Here is a 24,876-nt window from a genome sequence, read left to right as displayed (position 1 = left end):
GAACCTGGGTCGCCGGGTCCGTAGCGCAGCGCGCTAACCGCATTATCGCCTGGCCGCCTTTGTTTCCATAGTGCTGATTGTGCACACCTCACCTGATATAGTACTATACTCATTTGAGACACTGTGGGCGGAGTTGAGACACTGGGCGGAGTTGAGACGCTGTGGGCGGAGTTGAGACGCTGTGGGCGGAGTTGAGACACTGTGGGCGGAGTTGAGACACTGTGGGTGGAGTTGAAATCCAGAGAGTGGAGTTTAGTCACTGTGGGCTTAGTTGGGACTGTGGGCGGAGTTAAGACACTGTGAGTGGAGTTGAGAGCCAGGGGGTGGAGTTGAGACACTGTGGGTGGAGTTGAGAGCCAGGGGGTGGAGTTGAGACACCGTGGGTGGAGTTGAGAGCCAGGGGGTGGAGTTGAGACACTGTGGGTGGAGTTGAGACACTGTGGGTGGAGTTGAGACACTGTGGGTGGAGTTGAGAGCCAGGGGGTGGAGTTGAAAGCGAGGGGGTGGAGTCGGGTGGAGTTGAGAGTCTCTGTGCTGCTCGCGTTGCGCAGTGTGGACAACGATGGCGGGGACGCGGTGCTCGTGTCTCCATGGCGCCTCCCGCCTTCGTCTCTTCATCGGCTCCCACCACCTCCTCATCCTCCTCCTCCTCTATTGCCGAGGTGCGAGACCCGGGGACGCGCAGGACAGAGTGAGACACGGGGACACAGGAGAGACAGAGGGAGACGGGAGGAGGCGCATTTTGAGTGAGACGCGGGATAGAAACAGGTAGGCGAGGAGAGACGTGCCGAGACAATGCGAGAGACACAGGTGGACACGGGGGGGTGGAGAGACGGGGGAGAAATCGCGTGAGACAGTGTTCGACGCGGGGAGACAGACGCGCGGTGTGAGACAAGAGGAGGATAGAGAGACACGGGGGAGACGACGTTTGATATGGGACAGAAATGTGGGATTTCCTGCAACTGGTGACGATGGCGATGGTGTTAGTGATCTGATGACGACAATGTTGATGATGGTGTCTGTGCCAGTCTCAGTAGTTGGTGTCTCAGTAGTGGTACAGTACGTATCTCTAATAGTATGTCTCAATAGTAGTGTCGCTGTGTCTCAGTAGTAGTGTTATCTCTGTCTCTTGAGTTATATATTATTGTTGTTGGTGTGACTTATCACCTGGTACATTTGATGACATCACCAGCCTCACCTGTGATGGTGGCGAACAGGGAGGGTGAGGGGAGTGCGGTGATGATGATGATGGGTGTGAGGGAAGGCGTTCGTTAATGGTGGTGGTGGTGGTAGTAGTGAGGGAAGTGGGTCGTTAATGGTGGTAGGTGTGAGTGAAGTGGTTAAAGTTGGCATAGGGATCATTTCTGCGTTAATGGAGGCATGAGGTTAGATCTAAAAGGTTCGATCTAATTGGGATTCACGTTTTTTGCTCACATCTTGTTTACAGACAGCCCTGAGTCAATCGTGGTAATTCCACATTCTTATGGCAGGGGGAAATATGTTATGGGACAACCGCTGCTAGTCTTCCCCAAAAAGTGATCCTCAATTTATCAACCCTGCAGCGATGATGGGCTGAGCCGCCACCCTGCCGGTTTAGGCAGCCGTGTCTGTAGCACTGTTAGCCCTGTGATGGTACATAGAGGGCTGAGTGTTGGCGTTGATGGACGAGAGTCAGTGGTGATGGCCGTGTGGCATCCAAGCAATGGGACGCGTCAGAGAGGGCATCCGCCCAGGAGATGGAGCGATTCAATCTCCTCCTGTGCAGGTGCCGAGCGCGGATTTTCGCGTCGCAGGATGGTGAGCGATGGTGGTGGTTAATTGGGAAAACCTTCATCCAGCAGTCGATTGACCATGGCTTGATGTCTTTGCTCAGTGAGCGTTCGGGGTTTCAGGCTATTTTCAGCATTAGGGTCAAGGGTTGGGGCCAGCCTAAGCTCATTCTCGTTTCTAGTTTTGTACGAAGCGTCGCCATGGATGCGAATTGCATTCCACAAACGCACAGGAACCAAGGTCGAGCCAGACGGTGAACCGCAGGCACAAGATGTGTGGTCCTATCACGTGAGAAATAACGCAACCCATTCGTAATAAGTGTGGTCTTGATTTTAAAATAAATATGTCATTGGCGACGTTTCACGGCTCGTTGCGCGCCATGAATGAGAGCCATTGTCTCAGATGTCGCCAGTTGTGGACACGGAGCGTGTTGAGTCGTTCTCTTGTTGATTGAGCGGTGGCTGTGAGATGTTAACTCCTTCGCCGCGGATGCAGGAGGCCGTGGGTTCGACCCCGGACCCTGACGCCTGCTGCTGGCTATGTGGAGTTTGCGTGACTCTCTCTCTCGTGCGGATGGTTCTCCGGGTTTTCCCTCCACAGTAAGAAACGCGCGCTTAGAGTATTTGGCTGTTCTAAAAGTCCACATGGTAAGCCGCTTCGTTGAGTTCTCATTTGTGGCCAGGTCGCTTCCAAAAAAAGAAACGTAGCTCAGTGGGCCTTGCCAGGTGAAATGAAAAAAAAAAGTTTCGTTCAAGCCTAGTTTATTGCTCATTATAATTTGACGATTTAGACCATTTATGAATGTTCATACAAGCGTGGAGAAACCGTAGTGCCAGGAGAAACCCCACACGTGCGAGGGGGTAACACGCTATCCCGGGCAGATGGGACAGACGGAGCCAGAGTGTGGCTAATCTCCGACGCCCACTTCCCGTGGGCGTCGGGGAAGAGCCTGGCTCTGTGCTAGTGTATGGGGTTGGGTATAGTGTCTGATTTGTCATGCGTATCGTTATGGCGAGCCACTACTGCCATGTAGAGGATCGAGGGACAGACACTTCCCCCCTCTCCATGTGGTTGATGTAGAGCAGCAGCTGTAACTTTACACGGAGGCGGTTGAACCAGATGATAGTGTCAGGAGTAGCAGAGCGATAGGCCTCGGCAAGGTAAGGTAAAAGGTAAAAACAACGAGCCTACATTTACCCTACCTTTTACCCTTACCCCATACAAATTGCCCGATTACAGGGTAATTACTGGGGTACTACTACACATGAAAAAGGTTTATAACAGGTAAATGCTAGGTAGAGCGCTTTAATCATATAGAATACTCTCAATGACTCCAATTTACACGCTTTCTTTTAACTCTGTTGTTGTATCCTCAAATCTTGTAACTCAATTTTAACCCACTTCCCAATGTGGTATCGACTGCAAACTTGGTATACTGTACTTATGTCATACTGATGACAATACTATATTATATCATTAAAAATAAAATACAAATATTATTGAACATTATTTTATGTTATGTTTCGTCTTGGGTCTAATTGTCCGCTGTCAACTGACGTTGGCTGTAATTGGCCACGGTCCCCTTACGTTGTGGCAAGCTTCAGGGCCACTTCCTGGAGTCGTGGACTCGTGGAGTTCTGCCATTACTAGTAGGGTACATTTCATTAAAGCGTGTTTTTAAAAAAGTTTTTTAAAAATTATTACTTATTAAATGGAGGCCACGGACTGCGCCACGGAGTTTTTAGCGGTAAACAAGGCACCGTATCTTCTTTGGTTCTTTCGGTAAAGTCACGTAGAATGAGAATAAAATAATAAATTGATAAAATAAAATAACAATAATATTCTCACGACGTTTCAGCCACAACACAAGCGGCCTTCATCAGGTGAAGGGACGAGACTGTCTGGAGGACAGCGCTGGAGTGAAAAAGCCACGCTCAGATCGCGACCTTTAAGCTGTGTGAGAAGAAACAAAGCGCCTTGACAAAGGAATTAGCATAGAATTTAGCATTGAAATGGCTGAGTGATTATCTTGTGACTGGTCACAGAAATGGCTATGTTAAAGTTAAAGCATACACATCCTCAGAGGCACCCCTTGACAAAGGAATTAGCATAGAATTTAGCATTGAAATAGCTGAGTGATTAGCTTGTAACTGGTCACAGAAATAGCTATGTTAAAGTCAGAACATACACATTCACAGAGGCACCTAGTACAAATCAAACAGGAGAATTTAGCATTGAAATAACTAGGCGAATTTAGCATTGAAATAACTGAGTGATTAGCTTGTGACTGGTCACAGAAATGGCTATGTTGAAGTCAAGGCCTACACATCTGAGCTATTCACAGTAACTGGGTATACACTACAATATATAATGAATACTATATAGTGAACCAATAAAAAACTAAAATATAAATTACCTCAATGTTATCAATAAACTCTATATATTCTCCAATCAGCTAAGCTACCAACAATGAGTCCTTATATATCACAATGCTATATGGCGAAAAAAAAATGGGTGGATTCTTACCCTCAACTTTAGCAACACGGATAGCTACGGGCCCCGTTCAGACGGACGAGTTCATCCATGGTCGGAACAGAGGAGGGGGAGAGAGACAGCTGCGATGCGCTGTTATACTCCATGTTGTAAACCATACCATTAACGGTGGTGTGAGAGGTATTAAGAATCAATGCCAGCGAAAGAGCTGCGGTCTGAAGGTCATCGTAAAATACAATTAATTAAGAACGGAAATGGTTTAAAACATCTTTCCAATGGTTACTAAGCCAGAATCCATCTTCTCGGTTGAAATTGTCTCTGTGCTTGTATATGTGAATGGCCTCATGAACGAATCTCTCATGGTAGCCGGTTGGTTTGCAAAGAACCTCCGTCTTGGAGAAGTGTCGAAATTTAAGGCACCGTATTTACCGGGTAATACTTCGCGCTACCTTTACCCTACCGGGTAATTCTTCCGAGCTACGTTTACCCTACCCTTTACCTTTTACCCCTTGGCATGTCGACACCTTTACCCTTTTACCCGGTAAAAAAGGTAAAATACCTTACCTTGCCGAGGCCTAAGAGCGATGCATCGCTCTGACCACCCCTCCTTCGTATTTGTGACTCGGGCACTGGGTCGTTACAAGTTCCGTGGCACTCTGCTTGGTGGTGACCACAGTCGCCGCACACTGCCAGCGAGTTTAGAATTTTCAGTGTTTTGATCATCAGCAAAGTATGGCGGCTGCTGCCGTGGTTCGTGCAGCAGATGCGGTTCAGGGGTTGTGGCCCTTAAGCTCTGCGGATCGAAGCCAGGGAACTCCTGCGTCGTCGGTTCTTTCACGTGGAGAAGGAGGAGGTGTTGTTTTTGTTTTGTGATTTGTCAACTCTGCTCGGGGGATGGCCACTCCTACAGGGTGCGGTTAGGGATAGGACAAATCTGCATGGGAGCTTGGGTGAAGGGCCTCATCACCTTCTTATAGGGTCCGAGGCACTGATCCTTCACGCGCGAGTATAAAAGTCAGCTGCAGAGTTCGGGTCAAGGTCAGGGTTTGAGTCGGCTGGAGAGTAAAGTTCACCTGTAGGCCAATGACGACTGCATGTAGGGTAGGGTTAGCGCCGTGAGACCGTGGTATGGTCATGGTTGTGGCCATTGTTTAATCATCGGCAGTCCCCTCACCGAAGAGGAGCCGTGCTACTGCAGAAGCCGAACCGTGCTGCTGACGCCACACGCAATGATCGAGTCATTAGCCCCCCGTCCCTGAGCCAGATTTAGAAATCTTTTGCGACCAGAAAATCGCGGTTTGGTTATAGATCATGGCACGGCAAACAGCTGGTGTGAACCCCCCCCCCCCGGAGCCCATACGGCGAGGTCACACTGCTGGCTCGGATACGGCAGTGGAATCCGGGGATTCATCAGCTGCGTTGCTGGCTTCTCAGTCGGTTGATTTGGCGTCGTCCTCTGTTTTGCTCGTCCACCATGCCCGAAGACGCACGGTGATTGTGGCTATGCCGTCGGAATAGGGACCCATATCTCATCTACGGAGAGATGTTCACCAGCATTGCTTCACACAAGGCTGACTTTGCTGATGAGACGCTGAATGTCGAAACCGGGTCCAAAGTCGTTTATCTTTTGTTGTACCCGTGCTGTCGAAATTACGCGCTCTTAGAAGGAAGGCCGGGTGGCTAATGGGATGTAACAAACACGTGCACTATTTATTGTTGTGCGTGGAGGGACAGGAGGAGGCGAGTAGTGTGCCAGGTTATTTTGTAGCACGATTCGCCATTCCCCCCCTCCCTTTCCTTGTTGCGTGCCCAAAACGATCGCTGTTTCCTATTCTCCTCCATTGTCTCAGTGGCTCGACACATTCACCCACGCTTCCCCTGCTAGATACAACTCTCTCTCTTGCCCTGCTAGATACAACTCTCTCTCTTGCCCTGCTAGATACGACTCTCTCTCTTCCCCTGCTAGATACAACTCTCTCTCTTGCCCTGCTAGATACAACTCTCTCTCTCTCTTGGCCTGCTAGATACAACTCTCTCTCTTGCCCTGCTAGATACAACTCTCTCTCTTGCCCTGCTAGATACAACTCTCTCTCTTGCCCTGCTAGATACAACTCTCTCTCTTGCCCTGCTAGATACAACTCTCTCTCTTGGCCTGCTAGATACAACTCTCTCTCTCCTGGCCTGCTAGATACAACTCTCTCTCTCTCTCTTGGCCTGCTAGATACAACTCTCTCTCTTCCCCTGCTAGATACAACTCTCTCTCTCTTGGCCTGCTAGATACAACTCTCTCTCTCTCTTGGCCTGCTAGATACAACTCTCTCTCTCTTGGCCTGCTAGATACAACTCTCTCTCTTCCCCTGCTAGATACAACTCTCTCTCTCTTGCCCTGCTAGATACAACTCTCTCTCTTGGCCTGCTAGATACAACTCTCTCTCTTCCCCTGCTAGATACAACTCTCTCTCTCTCTTGCCCTGCTAGATACAACTCTCTCTCTTGGCCTGCTAGATACAACTCTCTCTCTCTCTTGGCCTGCTAGATACAACTCTCTCTCTCTCTTCCCCTGCTAGATACAACTCTCGCTTCCCCTGCTAGATACAACTCTCTCTTGCCCTGCTAGATACAACTCTGTCGCTTCCCCTGCTAGATACAACTCTTTCTCTTGCCCTGCTAGATACAACTCTCTCTCTCTTGCCCTGATAGATACAACTCTCTCGCTTCCCCTGCTAGATAAAACTCTCTCTCTCTCTTGCCCTGCTAGATACAACTCTCTCTCTCTCTTGCCCTGCTAGATACAACTCTCTCTCTCTCGGCCTGCTAGATACAACTCTCTCTCTTGCCCTGTTCTTACGTGAAGCCGAGACTCGCCCTGTAGCGGCGATGACGACCACGATGATGATGGCCGTGTCCCAGACGGCGAGGGCTGTGACAGAGAAACGACGCCTGGCAGTGGCCACTGCCCTGGACCCCCTCGGTGTTTGAGAGGAGGTAGTGAGTCGGTGAAAAAATAATCTCGCACATCAGGGGGCGACGGATAAATGGTGCCGCGAGGTTGGTGCACAACAGGAACAGGTGGAGACGACCCACGGGGCCCTAATCGTCGTTTCAAGAAGTATACAGAGAGGAGCCCAAGAGACGGATTCTTCTTCACTTTAATCGCAGGCCTCTGGGGCAGCGCTAGACCGGGGTACGATGTCCTGGGGCTGGACAGGGAAATATGTACACAGCCTGGTTGACAATAACGACCATGCGTCACGGTCCTAATTGACTTAATGGGACAAATTACCCGCAGACAACTCGATTGGGATTACACATTTGGCGGCAGGGCGGTGATTACACTCGCGCCTCGCAGCAGAAATGGGCCTGGGTTCGATTCCTAACTCGGGTGGCACTCTGTGGAGTTTTCACGTTCTCCACACAGTGAGTGTGGTGAGAGTGGTGAGGGAGAATTCCCTCTGAGTTCTTCGATTTCCTCTGTTAGCTATATAACAAAACCATACACAATGTTTCTGGTATTGACCAAATAACATCCCCAATGCTGAAACGTTAGGTGCAAATTACTTAATTGGAATCACACACGGCACCAACATCAAGGATCTCCCCCCTATAGCCATAACTGACTTTTGGGATAAGTGCTGTTAGTGAGCACCTATAAAGGACGGCACGGCACCACGAGGGGGTGGGTGGCCAGCATCACGCCCGGCGGCCTTTGTCTCCCTAGTGGCGGTGTTTACACACCGCATCAGGTACTCATTTGAGATGGTGTCGACCTAGGGGAGGCCCAAGAACTGTTCAGATACCGGTGTTGACCGTGAGCGGGAGTTGAGCTTGGGTCGCACCACCACTCCCTGTAACTGTGAAAGAGCGGCATTTCCTTCGTGATGATCGCCCTGCTGCGCTAGGAGAATGATGGTGCCACGACCACACGCACCAGAGTGCTGTTAACATCACACGATGACAATGAAATATACTCTCCCTGAGTCTCAAGACATTTGTTTTTCCCAGGAGGGTCCTGACTTTTGTGACGTTTGGCTAATTATTTATCTCGAATGGGACCCACCACAAACACAGGAGGCCTGCAGGCTCAGGCGAGGACCGTGCGCCCTTTGCCCCATGTTCAGTGCCTCCGTTAATGATTGGTGTCCTCCGTGAGTGGAGAGCGCTGTTCTCTGTAGCTGTGACTCGGCGGTGGCGTGGCAGTGAGCGCGCTGCGATGCGAACCCTGCGACCTGAGTTCAATTCCTGCTCACGGCCAAAAACTGACGAATATCTGAATCGGTCCTCGGTCTCCCCTAGGTCGACTCAGCCTTAAATGAGCACGTGGTACGGTGTGCAAACATATGCACTGGGGGAGATAAAGGCGGCCGTGCGTGGTGCTGGCCATCCACACCCATGCGTGCCGTGCCGGGCTTTCATAGGTGGTGCTCGCTAATAGCACTTGCCCCAACAGTCTTTTAAGGCTATTAGGGGGCTCTTTGTCTTTGTGTTTTTGAAACAAGTCAACTCCGCCTTAAAAAAAACTATTTGTTACCTTGTGTAAACATTCGCACTGGGGAGACAAAGGCGGCCAGGCGTGGTGCTGACCACACCACCCTTTCGTGCACCGTGCTGGCCTTGACAGGTGCTCGCTACTAATGTCACATGCCCCAACAACCAATGTAGGCTACACGGGGGAGCTTTATCTTCGTGCGTGTGTGGCTTTTTGCTTAGGCTCAGGATCAGAAGGGACAACACAGGGCATGGCAGGGACAGCCGCAGGGGACTCTCGCTAGGAAAGATGGAGTGTTGGGGTGTGCGTGTGAACATACATTGTGTGTGGCTGCATGTGTGAATGGTATTGTCTGGTGATGTGTGGGTTGTGCAGTTGTGTTGTGGCTAAAATAGTGCCGTTGTGTAAGTGTTGTGTCATAGGTGTCGTGTCATAGGTGTGCGTGATTGTGTGTGTTGGGGAGCGGTCGTGTCGCGGTTAGCGCTACGCTGCGCTATGAACCCGGCGACACAAGTTCGATTCCCGCTCACGGCCAGTGACGATTATCTGAACCGGGCCTCCCCTAGGTCGACTCAGCCTCAAATTAGTACCTGGTGCGGTGTGTAAACATCGCCACTAGGGAGACAAAGGCGGTCGGGCGTGATGCTAGCCACCCACCCCCTCGTGTACCGTTCCGGCCTTCATAGGTGTTCGCTAACAGTACTTGCCCCTACAGTCTGTTAAGGCTATATGGGGGATCTTTGTCTTTGCATGCACGTGTGTGCTGCTGTAACCATCTCACTAAGAGAGCCCTCGCAAAAGAAAACACTCCGCCCTCCCCCAGTGTGCGGTGGTGGTGGCGGTCGTGCAGAGAGAGGATGGAGAAGTTCCTATACCTGGGTAGCAAAAGGCAGCTCACTCCGGTTTTTGGCAGCAGAGGCCTTGCTCTTCTGTATTTGTCAGCCATGCGGGGTGGGCACATTATCTTTTAATCGGCTGCGTAACGCAGTGCGTGCAGGAAGCTGCCTGACCCTGTCGCTCCACTTCTCTCTGTGGACCGCTTTTCCAAACATACGCGCCGGCTTGACACGCTCAGGCTGGCCTGCACACGGGCCGTCCTGCATACGGGTCGGCCTGCACACGGGCCGGCCTGCACACGGGTCCGGCCTGCACACGGTCCGGCCTGCACACGGGCCGGCCTGCACACGGGCCGGCCTGCACACGGGTCGGCCTGCACACGGGCCGGCCTGCACACGGGCCGGCCTGCACACGGGTCGGCCTGCACACGGGCCGGCCTGCACACGGGTTCGGCCTGCACACGGGTTCGGCCTGCACACGGGCCGGCCTGGAGACGGGTCGGCCTCCACACGGGCTGGCCTGGATGTAACGAGAGTGGATCACGGTGCAAGGAGCTCGCAGATTCCCAAGAGATCCTGACCCAGTCCCTCTGGCAGGTGAAGCTGCGTGGGCTCAAAGTGCGCAGAGCCTGGCACATCACCGCCACTTAGTGACATTACTGCCACTGAGTTGCGAATGGCGCGGTTTTAAGCATATGTGGTTGTATGTGTGTGAGTAGTTGTGTCTACGGGGTGGTTGTGTGTGTGGTGTGGTTGTGATTGTGTGTGGTGTATGTATTGTGGTTGTGATAGTATTTGTGTGTGAAGTAGTTGTGATTGTGTGGTTGCATGTGTTATGGTTGTGATAGTATGTGTGGCTGTGTGGTTGTGATAGTGTATGGTTGTGTGGGATTTTGGTGTGCGATGGTAAATGTGGATTAATGTAATGTGTGTTTGTCTCTGTGGTATGTGGCTGTGTGGTGTAGTTTTGTATGTGGTGTGGTTGTGTGTATGGCATCGTTATGTATGGCCTCAAGGTGCACCTAGCCTGGCACAAGCGTCGTGGTGACGTCACCGCCACTTGGTGGCGAATGGCGGTTGTTGTGCATACTATAGGGTGCGGTAGTGTAGCGGGTAGCGCGCTGCGCTACGAACCCGGCGAGCCGAGTTCGATTCGAGCTCACGGCCAGCACTAGTGACGATTATCTGAACCGGTCCTGGGCCTCCCCTAGGTCGCCCCAGCCTCAAATGAGTACCTGGTGCGGTGTGTAAACATCGCCACTGGGGAGACAAAAGCGGCTGGGCGTGGTGCCGGCCTTAATAGGTGCTCGCTAACAGCACTTGCCCCAACAGTATACTATATATGTATGGGTGGTGTGATTGTGTGTGGTATGTTGTGTGTGTGTGTGGTATGTTGTGTGTGTGTGGTGTGTATTTGTGAAAATGTGCGCGTGTCCTCGTGTGAGGATGTGCTCGTGTGTACGTGCGTGTGTGCCTGCAATTATCCTTGGGGCAATTACATTTCATCTGCAAATTGCCGCTCCCATGGTGAGTTCAGTGCAGGGGAATCTGGGTCGTGCGTGTGGTGTTTACGGAGCGCGCGTAGTGTGTGGTGTTTGTTGTGCAGTGTGTGGGTGGGGTGTTCAATGTGCTTTGTGTATGCTGAATGCATCTCGTGAGCTGTGTAATTTGTGTTCGTTGTGTGTGTTTTGTGTATGAAGAGATGGGGGTACCCATACTTTACTCCACCACACTCAATCAACCCTGGCATACTCATTGACACTGCTGCTGCTGGGTGCACGGAGGAGAGGCGTTAGTTGAAGCCGTGGTGCGGGGTGATTTAAGAAACTTGCCCCCATTCTTTCAAATGCCGCGCCGGGAGATGGAATGGAAACGGCGACGCGTGAATCGCAAGTCCAGTGCGCTGCTGATTATTAGTTTAAACGCACTTGTGCGGTGAGGCACACTGCAAGCGGCGCTGCCGCCGCTGTGTTGACACGCGGATCGGCGGGGCGGTGCCGACGTGGGCCACGGCCAGGCGCGGGAATTAGTGGCGGGTCACGGCCCAGAGGTCGCCACGGCCATGGAAGTGGCGGCGCTGCTTACCGCAGCTCGCGATCCAGTGGTGGCAGCGGCCCAGTAAGCGTGCCAACATTGACATGCGGTTGGAACCGTTTTGACCAACGTTGGCCCAACAACGTTCCGCGTTTACTGGGGCGGTGGATTTGTCCCTGGTGGTTGACTCTTACAGTCCCATCGTCACCGCCATCGTCGCCGCCAGTGACGATGAAGTGAAATGGTCTTGAGCATCTCCTGGGCGCACTTGGCCTCTAATGAATGTCTGGTACAATGTGTCAACATCACCACGAGGGAGACAAAGGCGGCCGGGCGTGGTGTCGGCCACCGACCCCCTCGTGTGCCGTTCCTGCCTTCATAGGTGCTCGCTAACAGCACTTGCCCCAACAGTCTGTTAAAGGCTTTGTATTTGTTGTGTAAATAGTGTGTGCATATGTCATTAGGTGTGTTAATTGTTAGTGTAAAGTGTTGTGCCGTTGTGTACGAGTTGTATAAATAGTTCTTACAATGTGTTGTCGGTATAGTGTGTATGTTGTGTGTTCCGTACACTGTTTTCAACATAATCTTAAAACAATCAACACGGAGGGGCCCTCATCCAGCAGTGGATAGACTCTGGCCGAATGCACAGTGACACTGATACAGGATGAGAGGACAAAAACACACACGCACTGTACAGGGAACACCCCGCCCTGTGCAGTCCTGTACACCGGCCACACCCTCACCACCACTACCACCACAACACCCTCACCACTACCACCACAACACCCTCACCACTACCACCACAACACCCTCACTACCACCACAACACCCTCACTACCACCACAACACCCTCACTACCACCACAACAACACCCTCACTACCACCACAACACCCTCACCACTACCACCACAACACCCTCACCACTACCACCACAACACCCTCACCACCACTACCACAACACCCTCACTACCACTACCACAACACCCTCACCAGCACTACCACCACAACACCCTCAATACCACCACAACACCCTCACCACTACCACCACAACACCCTCACTACCACCACAACACCCTCACCACTACCACCACAACACCCTCACCACCACTACCACAACACCCTCACCACCACTACCACAACACCCTCACTACCACTACCACAACACCCTCACCAGCACTACCACCACAACACCCTCAATACCACCACAACACCCTCAATACCACCACAACACTCTCACCACCACTACCACAACACCCTCACTACCACTACCACAACACCCTCACTACCACAACACCCTCACCACCACCACAACACCCTCACTACCACCACAACACCCTCACCACCACTACCACAACACCCTCACTACCACTACCACAACACCCTCACTACCACTACCACAACACCCTCACCACCACAACACCCTCACTACCACCACCACAACACCCTCACTACCACAACACCCTCACTACCACCACAACACCCTCACCACCACCACAACACCCTCACTACCACAACACCTTCACTACCACTACCACAACACCCTCACCACGACTACCACAACACCCTAACCACCACCACAACACCCTTAAAATCACCGCAACACCCTCACCACCACCACAACACCCTCACCACCACCACAACACCCTCAAAATCACCACAACACCCTTAAAATCACCGCAACACCCTCAACACCACCGCAACACCCTCACCACCACCACAACACCCTCACCACAACACCCTCACCACCACCACAACACTCACCCCACCACCACAACACTCTCAAAATCACCACCTCACCACCACAACACCCTCACCACCACCACCACAACACCCTCACTACCACCACAACACCCTCCTCTTCACATCCACCTCTTGCTGATTATGTCTGCACTCAAACCACACCCATCAGAATCCCCTCCTCTTCCTGATTACGTCTGTTGGCATTTAAACCTCATTAGGAGTCTCAGCGTCATCATCATTATTATGACCACTGCTGTCGAGTTCAAATCCTGGTCAGCGGCGGAGGGGGAGGGGGCGGTGACTCGGCCCATCATTCCTCCCTCCGGGATCGATAAATCGAGCACCACTTTGCAGGGAAGTCAACAGTGATTGTCCTATGGATAAACTCACCCCTGCCACACAAATGTGGAAAATCCACCACTGACTCTGCAGGGCTATGAACAGGAGGTGAGCAGCGGGAATCTCTCCGTTTGAATCGTCGCTCGCTTCTCCAGCATGGCCACGCGTCTCCTCTCCGTGTCTCCTCCCCGTGTCTCGGCCGGCCCGCGTGCTACGTTCACGACGTCGCACACCCTCGGCGGAGTGACCCCGCCGCCTTCCACCCCACGCGCCCGTTGACCCCACGCGCTCGCTAACCCCACGCGCTCGCTAACCCCACGCGCCCGCTGACCCCACGCGCTCGCTGACCCCACGCGCCCGTTGACCCCACGCGCCCGTTGACCCCACACGCCCGTTGACCCCACGCGCTCGCTGACCCCACGTGCTCGCTGACCCCACGCGCTCGCTGACCCCACGCGATCGCTGACCCCACGCACTCGCTGACCCCACGCGATCGCTGACCCCACGAGCTCGCTGACCCCACGCGCCCGTTGACCCCACGCGCCCGCTGACCCCACGCGCTCGCTGACCCCACGCGCTCGCTGACCCCACGTGCCCGTTGACCCCACGCGCCCGCTGACCCCACGCGCTCGCTGACCCCACGCGCTCGCTGACCCCACGCGATCGCTCATCCAACCTTCCCGCGTAGTCCGCCCTCGCCTCGGTCCGCGGTGAGTCGGATACGCCACACTGGACCGCGTCGCTCGTCCGCATGGCGCATCCTGCATCATTCTCAAAAACACTCTTCCTCATCATCATCGTCATCGTTGCTCCGAGGGTGGCGTAAACCTTGTAACGAGAGTCTGGACGTCGGACTTGCCCCACTGGCGTTCCATTCCACCCATAGCCCCCCCCCTCCCCCCCCCCCGATGGCCCACTATGTTAGAAACTCGCAAGGAGTGATTTCCTGCTGCTCAAATGAGCCACGCCGATGCTTTTGTGCTCATCTCTTGTTTTCAGCCCGCCTGCAGAGCGAGTGGTTGGAAATTCCATTTTCCTATGGTAGGGATGTAGCCGTAAAGGGCAACTGCTCTTCACGGAGGGATTTTACAGCCACAGGTTGGGTGAGGAAGGATACCCGGGCCGATTGAGATATTGCCTCTATCGTCAGCCTTTCAGGTGGGAATTGAACTGGGGTATCTTGGTTTGTAGCGCTCGGTCGGTCAATTTTGGGTAAGGCCCCTTGAGCCTTGGAAGCTCTCATGGGGTGGCGGTCCCGGAGTCCTATAGAGCGTTGGGAGGACGTGGCTGCGATGCCACGATGATCGCATCGTCCGTTTGAATTTTTCCTAATCGTTCAATTTGACCACAATATTTAGGAAATAACATGACATTGTAATTAAACAAATGCTATTGTCCGTGAAATTAGCGCTTCGCAAATGACGTTGCGAGTTCGTGTTTTGTCGAGTTATATAATTATTTGCGGCAGAATTTATGGCGTGTGTGGGGTCAGCGGCGCATGTTGCTAATCCTAAACGATGATCATCATCGATAACCCTGAACGATCATTAAAAGTAATGATAACATCTTCAACATTGGGAAGTGATTTTGGGGTTAGGCCGTGCACAGCGGTCTGGCCCAACGTTTGTCGCAAAGCCTCCACCTCCCGACGCAGGCAAAATAAAATTGTCGTCTTATCGTGGAATTTAATAGCACGTCGTATTGGGACAGATGATATCGCGGAAGCTCTCACGCCAACCGCTGCGCCGCCGCCCGCACTGCCCAGTAGCCACAGTGGCTGTGATTTAGCCAGGAAGCTGCATGGAATCCGAGCGCTATCTTCAGGACGTGAATCTGTTTCCTTGCAGAGCGCTTGTGCAATAAGCGGGAGGAAACAAGATGTGCGCAGAGGGAGCTTTGTACAGCACAGAATGGTCACGACGAACAACAACAACAACCGCCATTCGCCACTAAGTGGTGGTGACGTCACCACGGCGCTTGTGCCAGGCTATGTGCACGTTGAGGCCACGTGAAGTGTCGAACGCCCGCTGGCGGGGTGTTCACGACCACCACCTTGCTGTCCTGCACAATGGCGCATATCCGACCGTCGGTTATCCGCCTCGACCAATGAAGTCCCCCGAACACCCAGCGCAGTGTCGGTGCAAGGTGGTGGTGTAGCTGCCATTTCCTACGTAGCCCTCACATCGGCTCCCAAGCCAGTTGGTCACACAATGCGGCACTGTGCTGGAAAGTCGCGGTCGCGGCTATGGCCAGGAACATTGTTTACGCGCCCCGCACTTCAACCGTTCAAAGTCGACGCGGAGCAAAAAAGCCAGAGACACGGCGACGGCAGGCGGCAGCGTCCGAGCAACCCTGCCGAGGTTGATGACGGAGGGCAGCGTGCCACTTGGACTGTGCTCGTTCGCGAGCGCCGTGTCGCCTGCACCGCGTCGAATTCGAACGCCACCCACGGTCTGCGGTCGCTTCCCGCCCGACGCGAGAGGTAACGGCGCAGCCCTGCGATTTCTTTGCTCGTGCCGCTGCAGGCGGAAGGGCCTCCCCTGCCCGTGGGAGGTCTGGAGAGGCCCTTTCCGTTCGAGGGTGCTTTGGCCTACTCTTCCGCGCTGTGGCCAAACGTCTTAGGAGGTTTGGGAGTTACCGATGCTTGACGGCCACCCGCCACACGCGACCTGCCGATCGTAGATTGACCGCGGCGGTACCACGTTTGCCCCGCTGGGTGCACGGAGGCGGCGGGCAGGTGATTTAAGAAACCCGCCCCCGGTCGTTTCAACCGCGGCGCGCCAGGAGACGGCCGTGGATTGCGAGCCCGGTGCGCCGCTGGCCTTCACCGCGCCGTTTTTCTGAGGAAATTATCCCAAACAAACGCCACGTTTCTTCTTGCCCCCTCGGAATGTGCGGCGTGGGAGGGGCGGGCTGCTTACCGCACCACGATGACCACCTCGCCGTGCTGTGTGCGAACGTTGTGGCGACAGCTGCCCGGGGGAGCCGCGTGTGGGAGCCGTGTCTGGGCTTGTCCGGGTGGTATGTGTCGCGTGGGTCAGGCGTGTGTGCGGACTACGTGGGGACCAGAGGAAGAGCAAAGCAGGTGGCAGCTGCGAGGTGTGTGCAGGTGAGGTGTAGGAAACCTGTGCAGGTGATGTGTTGGAGACCTGTGGAAGTGGGGGGTGAGACACTTCTGCAGGTGAAGTATAGGAGACCTGTGCAGGTGCGGGAGCCTCGTTACAGGTGAGGTGCTGTGCGTGCAGGTGAGGTGGCCGCCATGAAGGTGTACGTGTCGGGGGAGGTGGAGGTGACGAACGGCACGGAGGCGCGCATCCCCTGTACCTACAAGAGCAGCAACCCCATCGGCAGCAGCTTCTTCATCATGTGGACCTTCAAACCCGCGATGGGGGGCGCCACAGAGAACGTGAGTCGGAGTCTTCCTCGCCGCGCACCCCCCGGCACAGCTGCGCTCGCCTGCAAAGATAAACAGACTGTCGGAGCAAGTGCTGTTAGCGAGCACCTATGATGGCACACGAGGGGGTAGGTGGCCAGCACCACACACGGCCGCATTTGTCTCCTCAGTGGCGACGTTTACACACCGCAAACAGGTAGTACTGATTTGAGGCTCAGCCGACCTAGGGGAGGACTAGGACCGGTTCAGATAATTGCCACTGCTGTTGGCCGTGAGCGGGTTGGGTCTCGTGGAGTGTTGTCAGGTGAGTGCAGGTTCTGTCCGGTGACCTGTCCGGTGACCTCTGCTCCACACAGTAGAGGGGGCAGCTCTTTCCCTAGCGCTCTACTGCAGGCAGGAATGAAGCACTGCGGATCCGTCGATGGTCAAAACGATTCCTGTTTCATTCCGTACCTCCGATTCGCACGGTTGGCTATGTACGGTGCGAAAGAAGTTCAACATAGTACATTCCCAGAGCTGGAGTTTCGCCAAATCAAGTGCAGAAGGAAGTTTGATGTGATGGGTGCTCAGAGCGTGTGGGTCAGGCACCGGCGCAAGCGCTGGCCCCTTGGGCCCCACCCCGTACACACAGATCCTCGCCGCCGCACACCGATTCTTACGGGGTCGTTACGGGGTCGTTACGGGGTCGTTACGAGGTCGTTACGGGGTCGTTACGGGTTTGTGGTCTTGGGTATCCATTCGGGGTTAGGTTCGTGGTTAAGATTAGGGGCGGTGTTAGCACATGTGTCCCTTCGGTGACATTGCTGGTGTTTGGCGATGGTGCCGCCCCGTCGCTCGCACAGATCCTGACGTACTCGGGCGGCAAGCCGTACCCGACGGGGTCGCGCTTCATGAGCCGCCTCACTCTGTGGGGCAACGCGGAGAGCGGCGACGCCACCATCTCCCTGCGCGACACCAAGTTCACCGACAACGGGACCTTCACCTGCAACGTGCAGAACCCGCCCGACGTGGGTGGCCAGGCGGGCAACACTGAGCTGCGCGTCGTTCTCTCCAGTGACCACTCGCACTCACCCCCCACTCGCACTCACCAACTCCCCCACTCGCACTCACCCCCCACTCGCACTCACCAACTCACCCACTCGCACTCACCCCCCACTCGCACTCACCAACTCCCCCACTCGCACTCACCCCCCACTCGCACTCACCCACTCACCAACTCCCCCACTCGCACTCACCCACTCACCCACTCGCACTCACCCCCCACTCGCACTCACCAACTCCCCCACTCGCACTCACCCCCCACTCGCACTCACCAACTCGCCCACTCGCACTCACCCACTCACCCACTCACCCACTCACCCACTCACCCACTCACCAACTCACCCACTCGCACTCACCCCCCACTCGCACTCACCAACTCGCCCACTCGCACTCACCCCCCACTCGCACTCACCCACTCACCAACTCACCCCCTGCTCGCTCTCATCCCCTCGCACTCACCAACTCACCAACTCAGCCACTCACACTCACCCCCCACTCGCACTCACCAACTCACCCCCTGCTCGCTCTCATCCCCTCGCACTCACCAACTCAGCCACTCGCACTCACCCACTCGCACTCACCCACTCGCACTCACCAACTCACCCACTCACCCCCTGCTCGCTCTCATCCCCTCGCACTCACCAACTCAGCCACTCGCACTCACCCGCCACTCGCACTCACCCACTCGCACTCACCCACTCGCACTCACCAACTCACCCACTCACTCCCTGCTCGCTCTCATCCCCTCGCACTCACCAACTCAGCCACCCGCACTCACCCGCCACTCGCACTCACCCCTCACTTACACTCACCCCCCACTCCCGCTCACCCACTCACCCCCTGCTCGCTCTCATCCCCTCGCACTCACCCACTCACCCCCCCACCCCCCGCTCACACTCACCCATCGCTCCCCCACCTGCACGCGCTTGCTCCCACTGAACTGCACTGATCCACACTCAACTGCACGCTTTCACTCACCCGCACACACCTGACAAGAGTAGTAGCAGCAAACCTCGCTTGCACGCATGCATTTGCTAAAGCTCACACAAGCTCACTCACCTGCTCCCACCCTGAATGCACGTGCACGCACTAGCACACGATCTAAATTCACGTGTGCGCTCGTGCGTGCGTGTTGCCTCGTGTGCGCGTGCTCGTGTCTGTGTGTGCGCGTGCTCGTGTGTGAGTGCGAGCAGGAACGCTCTCGGAGGGGAAGCTCGTGGGCATGGTGATCGGGGGTCTGGCTGGGGTGGTGATGCTCACCGTCATCATCGCCGCCATCGCCATGGTCTGCAAGAAATATCGCCGGGGTGGCTACCGCGACAAGGCAGCCGCCACGCGGTGAGCGCACGCACACCAACACCGGTGACTGTTATCCGAACTGGTCCCGGGCCTCCCCCTAGGTCGACTCAGCCTCAAATGAGTACCTGGGAGACAAAGGTGGCCAGACAAAGGCAGCCAGTCTCGTGAACAGCACTTGCCCCACAACAGTCTGTTGAGGCTATATGGGGGATCTTTATCTGTGTGTGTCCAGGTCCCCGCAGGACACGCTGCTCACCGAGAAACCGTTCCGGCATGACGAGGAACGCGATCTGCACCCTCCCACCCCACCCAACGGGCAGCGGGTGAGGACGCATCGCTCACTCATCACGTACTCACCATCACATCTACTCACCACTCATCATACACTGCATACATACACACGACTCATTCACCACATATACTCATCACGTGTGGTGTGCGTGCCGTTTACGGTGTGCGCTGTGTGTGTGGTGCGTGCGTACGTGCGGTGTGTGTTTGTGCGGTCAGGTCGTCTACGCGTCCCTGGAGAATCTACCGCCAGGCAAACATCCGTCGGCACCTCCCTCGGTGGAGTATGCGACCGTGAAGCCTCTCGCAGCCTCCGTCGCATAACCACACCGCTCACCACACCACTCACCACACCACTCGCCACACGACTCACTATAACACTCACCACACCACTGCCCACACTGCTCACCACACCACATGTTTTCTAAGAGTCTTTATTCAAAGTGTACAGAGCCGACTTCATACACACCATGCTTACCTTACACACCACCGGGCACACTGTTTCCTCTCGGTCCAGCCCAATAAACGTGGAATGTTGGGCCAACGTTGGCCCAACGTTGGATATTTACCCGCAGTGTGTGTCTCGCACACCCTGCAAACATACCAACACAAAGTGTTAAACCTCCACTGTTGTACCCGCCACTGCCCATGATATCACTACCCCTGGTCTATAAACCTGGTTTCCCTACACCTGATATCCCCATACACCTGGTATCCCTCCTACCCCTGATATCTCTACCCCTGATGGCTCAACACGTGATCAATCTGCACCTTACACACAACTGAAATCTCTACCCTCACCTCCTGAATATGTTCCCCGAGGCCGTCGTGACCACTGTATATGGGACTGTCAGACAGAATGTCCCCTGAATATAGATCTTCTGTTGATAAGAGAATAATGTCATTGTACAATGTTATACGTCATTGTTTCATTTTATAATTTTACTGTTGAGTTTGTTTTCTAAGAGTCTTGATTCTAAGTGTACAGAGCCGACTAGCCGGTTGGCGGGAGTGCGGCAGGAGTGTCGCTTCTGCGCAGCCGGTGCCTTGTGACCACCATGACCTCTGAACTCTAACCCTCGCTCCCTGCCAATCCCTAATCCGTAGCGTAACCTTGTTTAAAGGGGGCGGGGGGGGGGGGCACGACGCAGTGAACGTTAAACTCTAAAGCGAGCGTAGAGCACGACAGGGAGTGAGTAACGAGGCGATCTGCGCGCTGCTCTCTCTGTCTCTCTCTCGGGGCCCTGGGCGTAAGAGAAGCCACAGTGCCCATTGCCTAACCATACTGTACTCATTTTCGTACCAACGTGTTGTAAACTTAAGCTGTAACGAAGACGGGTGGAGGGGCTCATCCCAGCCCCTCCTTCCCTCCCCGACGCCTCAGCACTGTCCCAGTCTCGACATTTCATTTTGCTGGGAGATCGCTCCGCCTGATTTTGAGTTACCGCGTCCAGATTCTGGAATTTCCTCAAACTTTGCGGCGCCAACGGAGGAGAGACACCAGACCCCGTGGGGCCAATGGCAAGGTCTCCTTTTTTCTTCCTTCCACACCCCGGCGGCCTTGACCCTTGTTGCGTGCGTAGGCAGACAGGTCCCGGTCTCCTCTCATGGCCAGGCAATGGGGGCCAGAAGACAGAACGTGCTACGACGTGGCGGCAATGTTGTAGGTTTTAAGTAAGATGTCCCCTGTAACTGCCGCGCAAGCGACAGTGTTACGAAATGTTACTTTGGTGAAATGGCGAGAACCCTCGCGAGCGACCATAGAGCACTCACCTTGTGAGTGTTACGACCTCACTAGGAATCCCCATTCACTTTGCTTTACAATCCATCCCCTCTTTGGAAATCTGGGTTCGCACTGCAATCGTAGGCTGCCAGATTTAAGATACATTTAGAGATAATTCTCTGTCCTCTGGTCCCCGGTTCTCATGTCACTGGGCAGCTGCCAGGTGATGTGGACCCCCACCATAGACGACGCTGGCAACATTCTCCTTTGTGATGCAATATTCCTCGTCGTATGGGTCACCCCCCTCTGCCAGTGTGGTGAGAGATTCTTCCCACAAGAGGCCCCATTCTTTTTGTACTACAGAGCTGGCAACACTCGTGGAAGGCCTAGGCTTTCCTGTAGCATGGTGGCCTGCTGTCCACCCTGACCCCTGGGTCCCCATACGAGGGATTGCCACCTGTCCCGGAATTGGCATCTGTTTTTGGGTGGCGGGAATTTATTTGTACCGAAATGTGGCGGTACTGTGTTGAACTTGTTACAGTTTTCTGCACGGTTTTGACACCCAGGCTGACTGAGCAACATGTCCGGGTCTGGTTTATAATGTAAATGGTGGCGACCCTCCCCTCACGCCCTTGGTGGGGACCCGTCAATGTCTTTACTTCACCTCACGGGGGAAAACTTCCAGCTTCGACCAATCTCCTCGCGACCCTCCGCATGGCCCTATCCTAACCCTGGAGTGCTAGAGCTAGGTGTCTGCTGATGATTGGAGGCATCTGGGTTTGGTGTCTTAGCGGCAGTCAGTCTGTCCCTTGTGTTCCTGGGATAATTTTACGCCTGTTTGTCTTCCAATAAAATATATATTTTATGCTAAATTTGACTGGAGTTGTAAAAAGCTTGTTATATTTCACGTACGCCATCATAACGAACATAACAGGACGATGAGATCGGCTTGTGCGGAGGTGCTAGGTGTATTGCCATGCGCGTTTGAAGTTATGCTGACAGACGGGAAGAAGAAGAATACGTGGATTAGAGAACATTCACAAGTTATGTAGACTTCATCACATTGTTAAAAACGGTGAGTGGGCTCGGGCAGGACGTGTTACGGCTACAAGGAACGATGGCCGGTGATGGAGACTAACGACAAGTGCCAGGCAGAGGAGGCAACACGCCCAGGGGTGAGCGTCCACCGCGGAGATAGAGCGATGAAATCTGCTTGTGTGCCAGAGCGAAGTGGATTGTTGCGTAATGATACTGTGAGAGATGCTGATGGCATGGGGAGGGAGGTTGTCATGCTTCAGTTGATAGACGGATCATGATGATGGCAACACTCCAGATGAGAGGTGTGTCAAACCGCCAAGCTGCACCATGCAATGTTAAGTACTCTACATTATTAATATTCACAGCCACTCATTAAAATCACCAGCTTAGCACCACATCCTGGTGATTTGTCATGGGTGAGAAGGCTTCATCCAGCAGTGGACAATATCAGTAACAAGCAGGCCAGTCGCCCGCCTTCCCATATCTGTCACCGTAATACAAAGTAAATTGTACAAAGTAAGTTGTACACATCCCATCAGCCGTGCAGCGTTCTCGGGGCCCATGTCACTGTTATCGGTTCACAAGCAAAACGTTCGACCGGTTTCAATCCTCAGTGTCTCGTCAACAGAGTCGGTCTTCCTTGAGCCCACGCTGGCGAGCTGCCTGATGTTTATTATGAAGGGGCGAGGGGGGCTTCTCTCTGTGTTAGATATGGGGCATTGTTCAACTCAAAACTCTAATCCACAACTAATCGGGTGAACAAAGGGACGTAAATTAATGACAGAGAGGGGTACAACTAATTAACTCTGATCCTATCGGGAACAGTGCTCGGATTTTGCCACGTGAAACACTGCATTGTAATACGGCTCGCTGGTGTTACATATTAATCCCAAGGTGGTTGAATGAATGAACCAACAAGACAATGGGGATCGATTAATGAGTGTTTCATCAGATTTGTCGACAGCCTCCCCACGGCCTGGTGGTGGTGCTCGGCCGTTTTGGGGGGGGGGCTATGAATAAATTAATTATTTATGGGGTACAATTAGAACGGTTGACTGAGAAAACAGAAGAGGGGGAGATGTTGGACCAAAGGCATCCTGAGATGGGAGACGAGAGATGTAGATGAGGCAGAAGTTCCGTAGAAGTGGAGAGATATCTCGACGAGAGCTGTGATACTTCGTGAGATGAGGGATATATGGTACCGACGTAGACACAATACGTAGATGTCATTCGAGTCAAGAAGAGACGTCGTCGAGATGTTGAAATTCATGACAGCAGAGCGTCCACGTTGTTTTCCACAATATGTTTATGACGATCTGAAATCGAGCTTTTATTCATTCTTGCACCTGGCCCTCGAAAACTTTTTGCTAAATTGCTTCACGATGCCGAGCGCCCGCCACTGATGGTGATGGTGATGATGACGGGATGACCCTAACGATCACACCTGTAATTACAATCACAGCAGCGTCGTGAGATTGAATTACATTTCCATTCGAGTAACGTTAACCACAGTGACGTCAGTTCACTGTGCGTGACGCAACTACAATAACAACTGATCCCAGGAATGCGAATCAAAAATATTCAGTGTTGATGTTGCTCCCACATTAGCAAGTGTTGCACAAAGTACAAAAAAAACCCTCGACACCCTCGTCAGTAATAACACTGTGGCCTTAGAAAGCAAAAATACCGAGGCGACGTTTCGGGCCATAGTCCACCACGTGAATCACATCTGTTAATGGTCATTATATGGCGATGATCAACGTTTGATGATGCTGAGTGTATGGTGCTCAACAATGATGGCCATCACCCAGTAAACATGCCGACGTTGGCTCAACGTCGGCATGTTTACTGGGTGATGGTGATTCATGATCCCACATCAACTCGGAATCAACGCCGCGGAATCTGTCACCAATCACGCCACCCGCTCCACTAATTGGTTAGGCGCTCCACTAATTAGGCGCTCCACTAATGATCTAATTAATACCCCATCCCTCTCAGCCGATGAGACGTGACCCCTTTGTCTCCCGCATGACAGCTGCAGCTCCTCGAGTCTCGGTGGAGTTGTTGAAACTTTAGAGTTTGGTCAATCAAATGCCAACGTTGAGTCAACGTTGGCATTTGGTTGGCCCAACGTTGGCATGTTTACTTGCAGGGAGTGTAAGCACTGCGTGTGTACTGCACGTGCTGTGTATCTGTGTTGTGCTTCGTGTACGAGTGCGGTGCGTGCTATTGCAAATGTGAGTGCATCTGCGTATAGTCTGTAACCTGCGCGACTGTCCTGTGTACTGCTGTGCACATGTTTGCTCTGTGGTCGTGTACTGTACATGTGTGCTGTGTATGCGACTGCAGTAATGGCCTTGTTGCTGTGCTCATGTCTGAGACATTTGCCCATACA

The 24,876-nt window shown here is 53.6% G+C and overlaps 1 protein-coding gene across 2 annotated transcripts; it reads left to right on the top strand.

The window, feature by feature from the left end:
- Positions 1-477: 477 nt before the first annotated feature.
- Positions 478-22,320, top strand: MPZL2 (myelin protein zero like 2). Of its 2 annotated transcripts, none has more exons than XM_032964718.2 (6): positions 478-662; positions 16,944-17,104; positions 17,935-18,145; positions 19,318-19,471; positions 19,665-19,755; positions 19,940-22,320. In XM_032964718.2, exons 1-6 carry the CDS (start codon positions 563-565, stop codon positions 20,042-20,044), a joined length of 822 nt encoding a protein of 273 aa, XP_032820609.1. In that variant the 5' UTR covers positions 478-562; the 3' UTR covers positions 20,045-22,320. The 2 variants fall into 2 exon arrangements, with proteins under 2 accessions (XP_032820609.1, XP_032820610.1); XM_032964719.2 differs by having other exon boundaries at positions 480-662; positions 19,327-19,471.
- The last annotated feature ends 2,556 nt before the right edge of the window (positions 22,321-24,876 follow it).

Source organism: Petromyzon marinus, chromosome 32 (assembly GCF_048934315.1).
Source record: "Petromyzon marinus isolate PM22_M1 ecotype Great Lakes invasive population chromosome 32, UKy_Petmar_22M1.pri1.0, whole genome shotgun sequence".
In the NCBI taxonomy this organism is placed as follows: Eukaryota; Metazoa; Chordata; class Hyperoartia; order Petromyzontiformes; family Petromyzontidae; genus Petromyzon; species Petromyzon marinus.
Note: the sequence above shows the minus strand (reverse complement) of the source record. Positions and strands in the feature narration are given on the sequence as shown.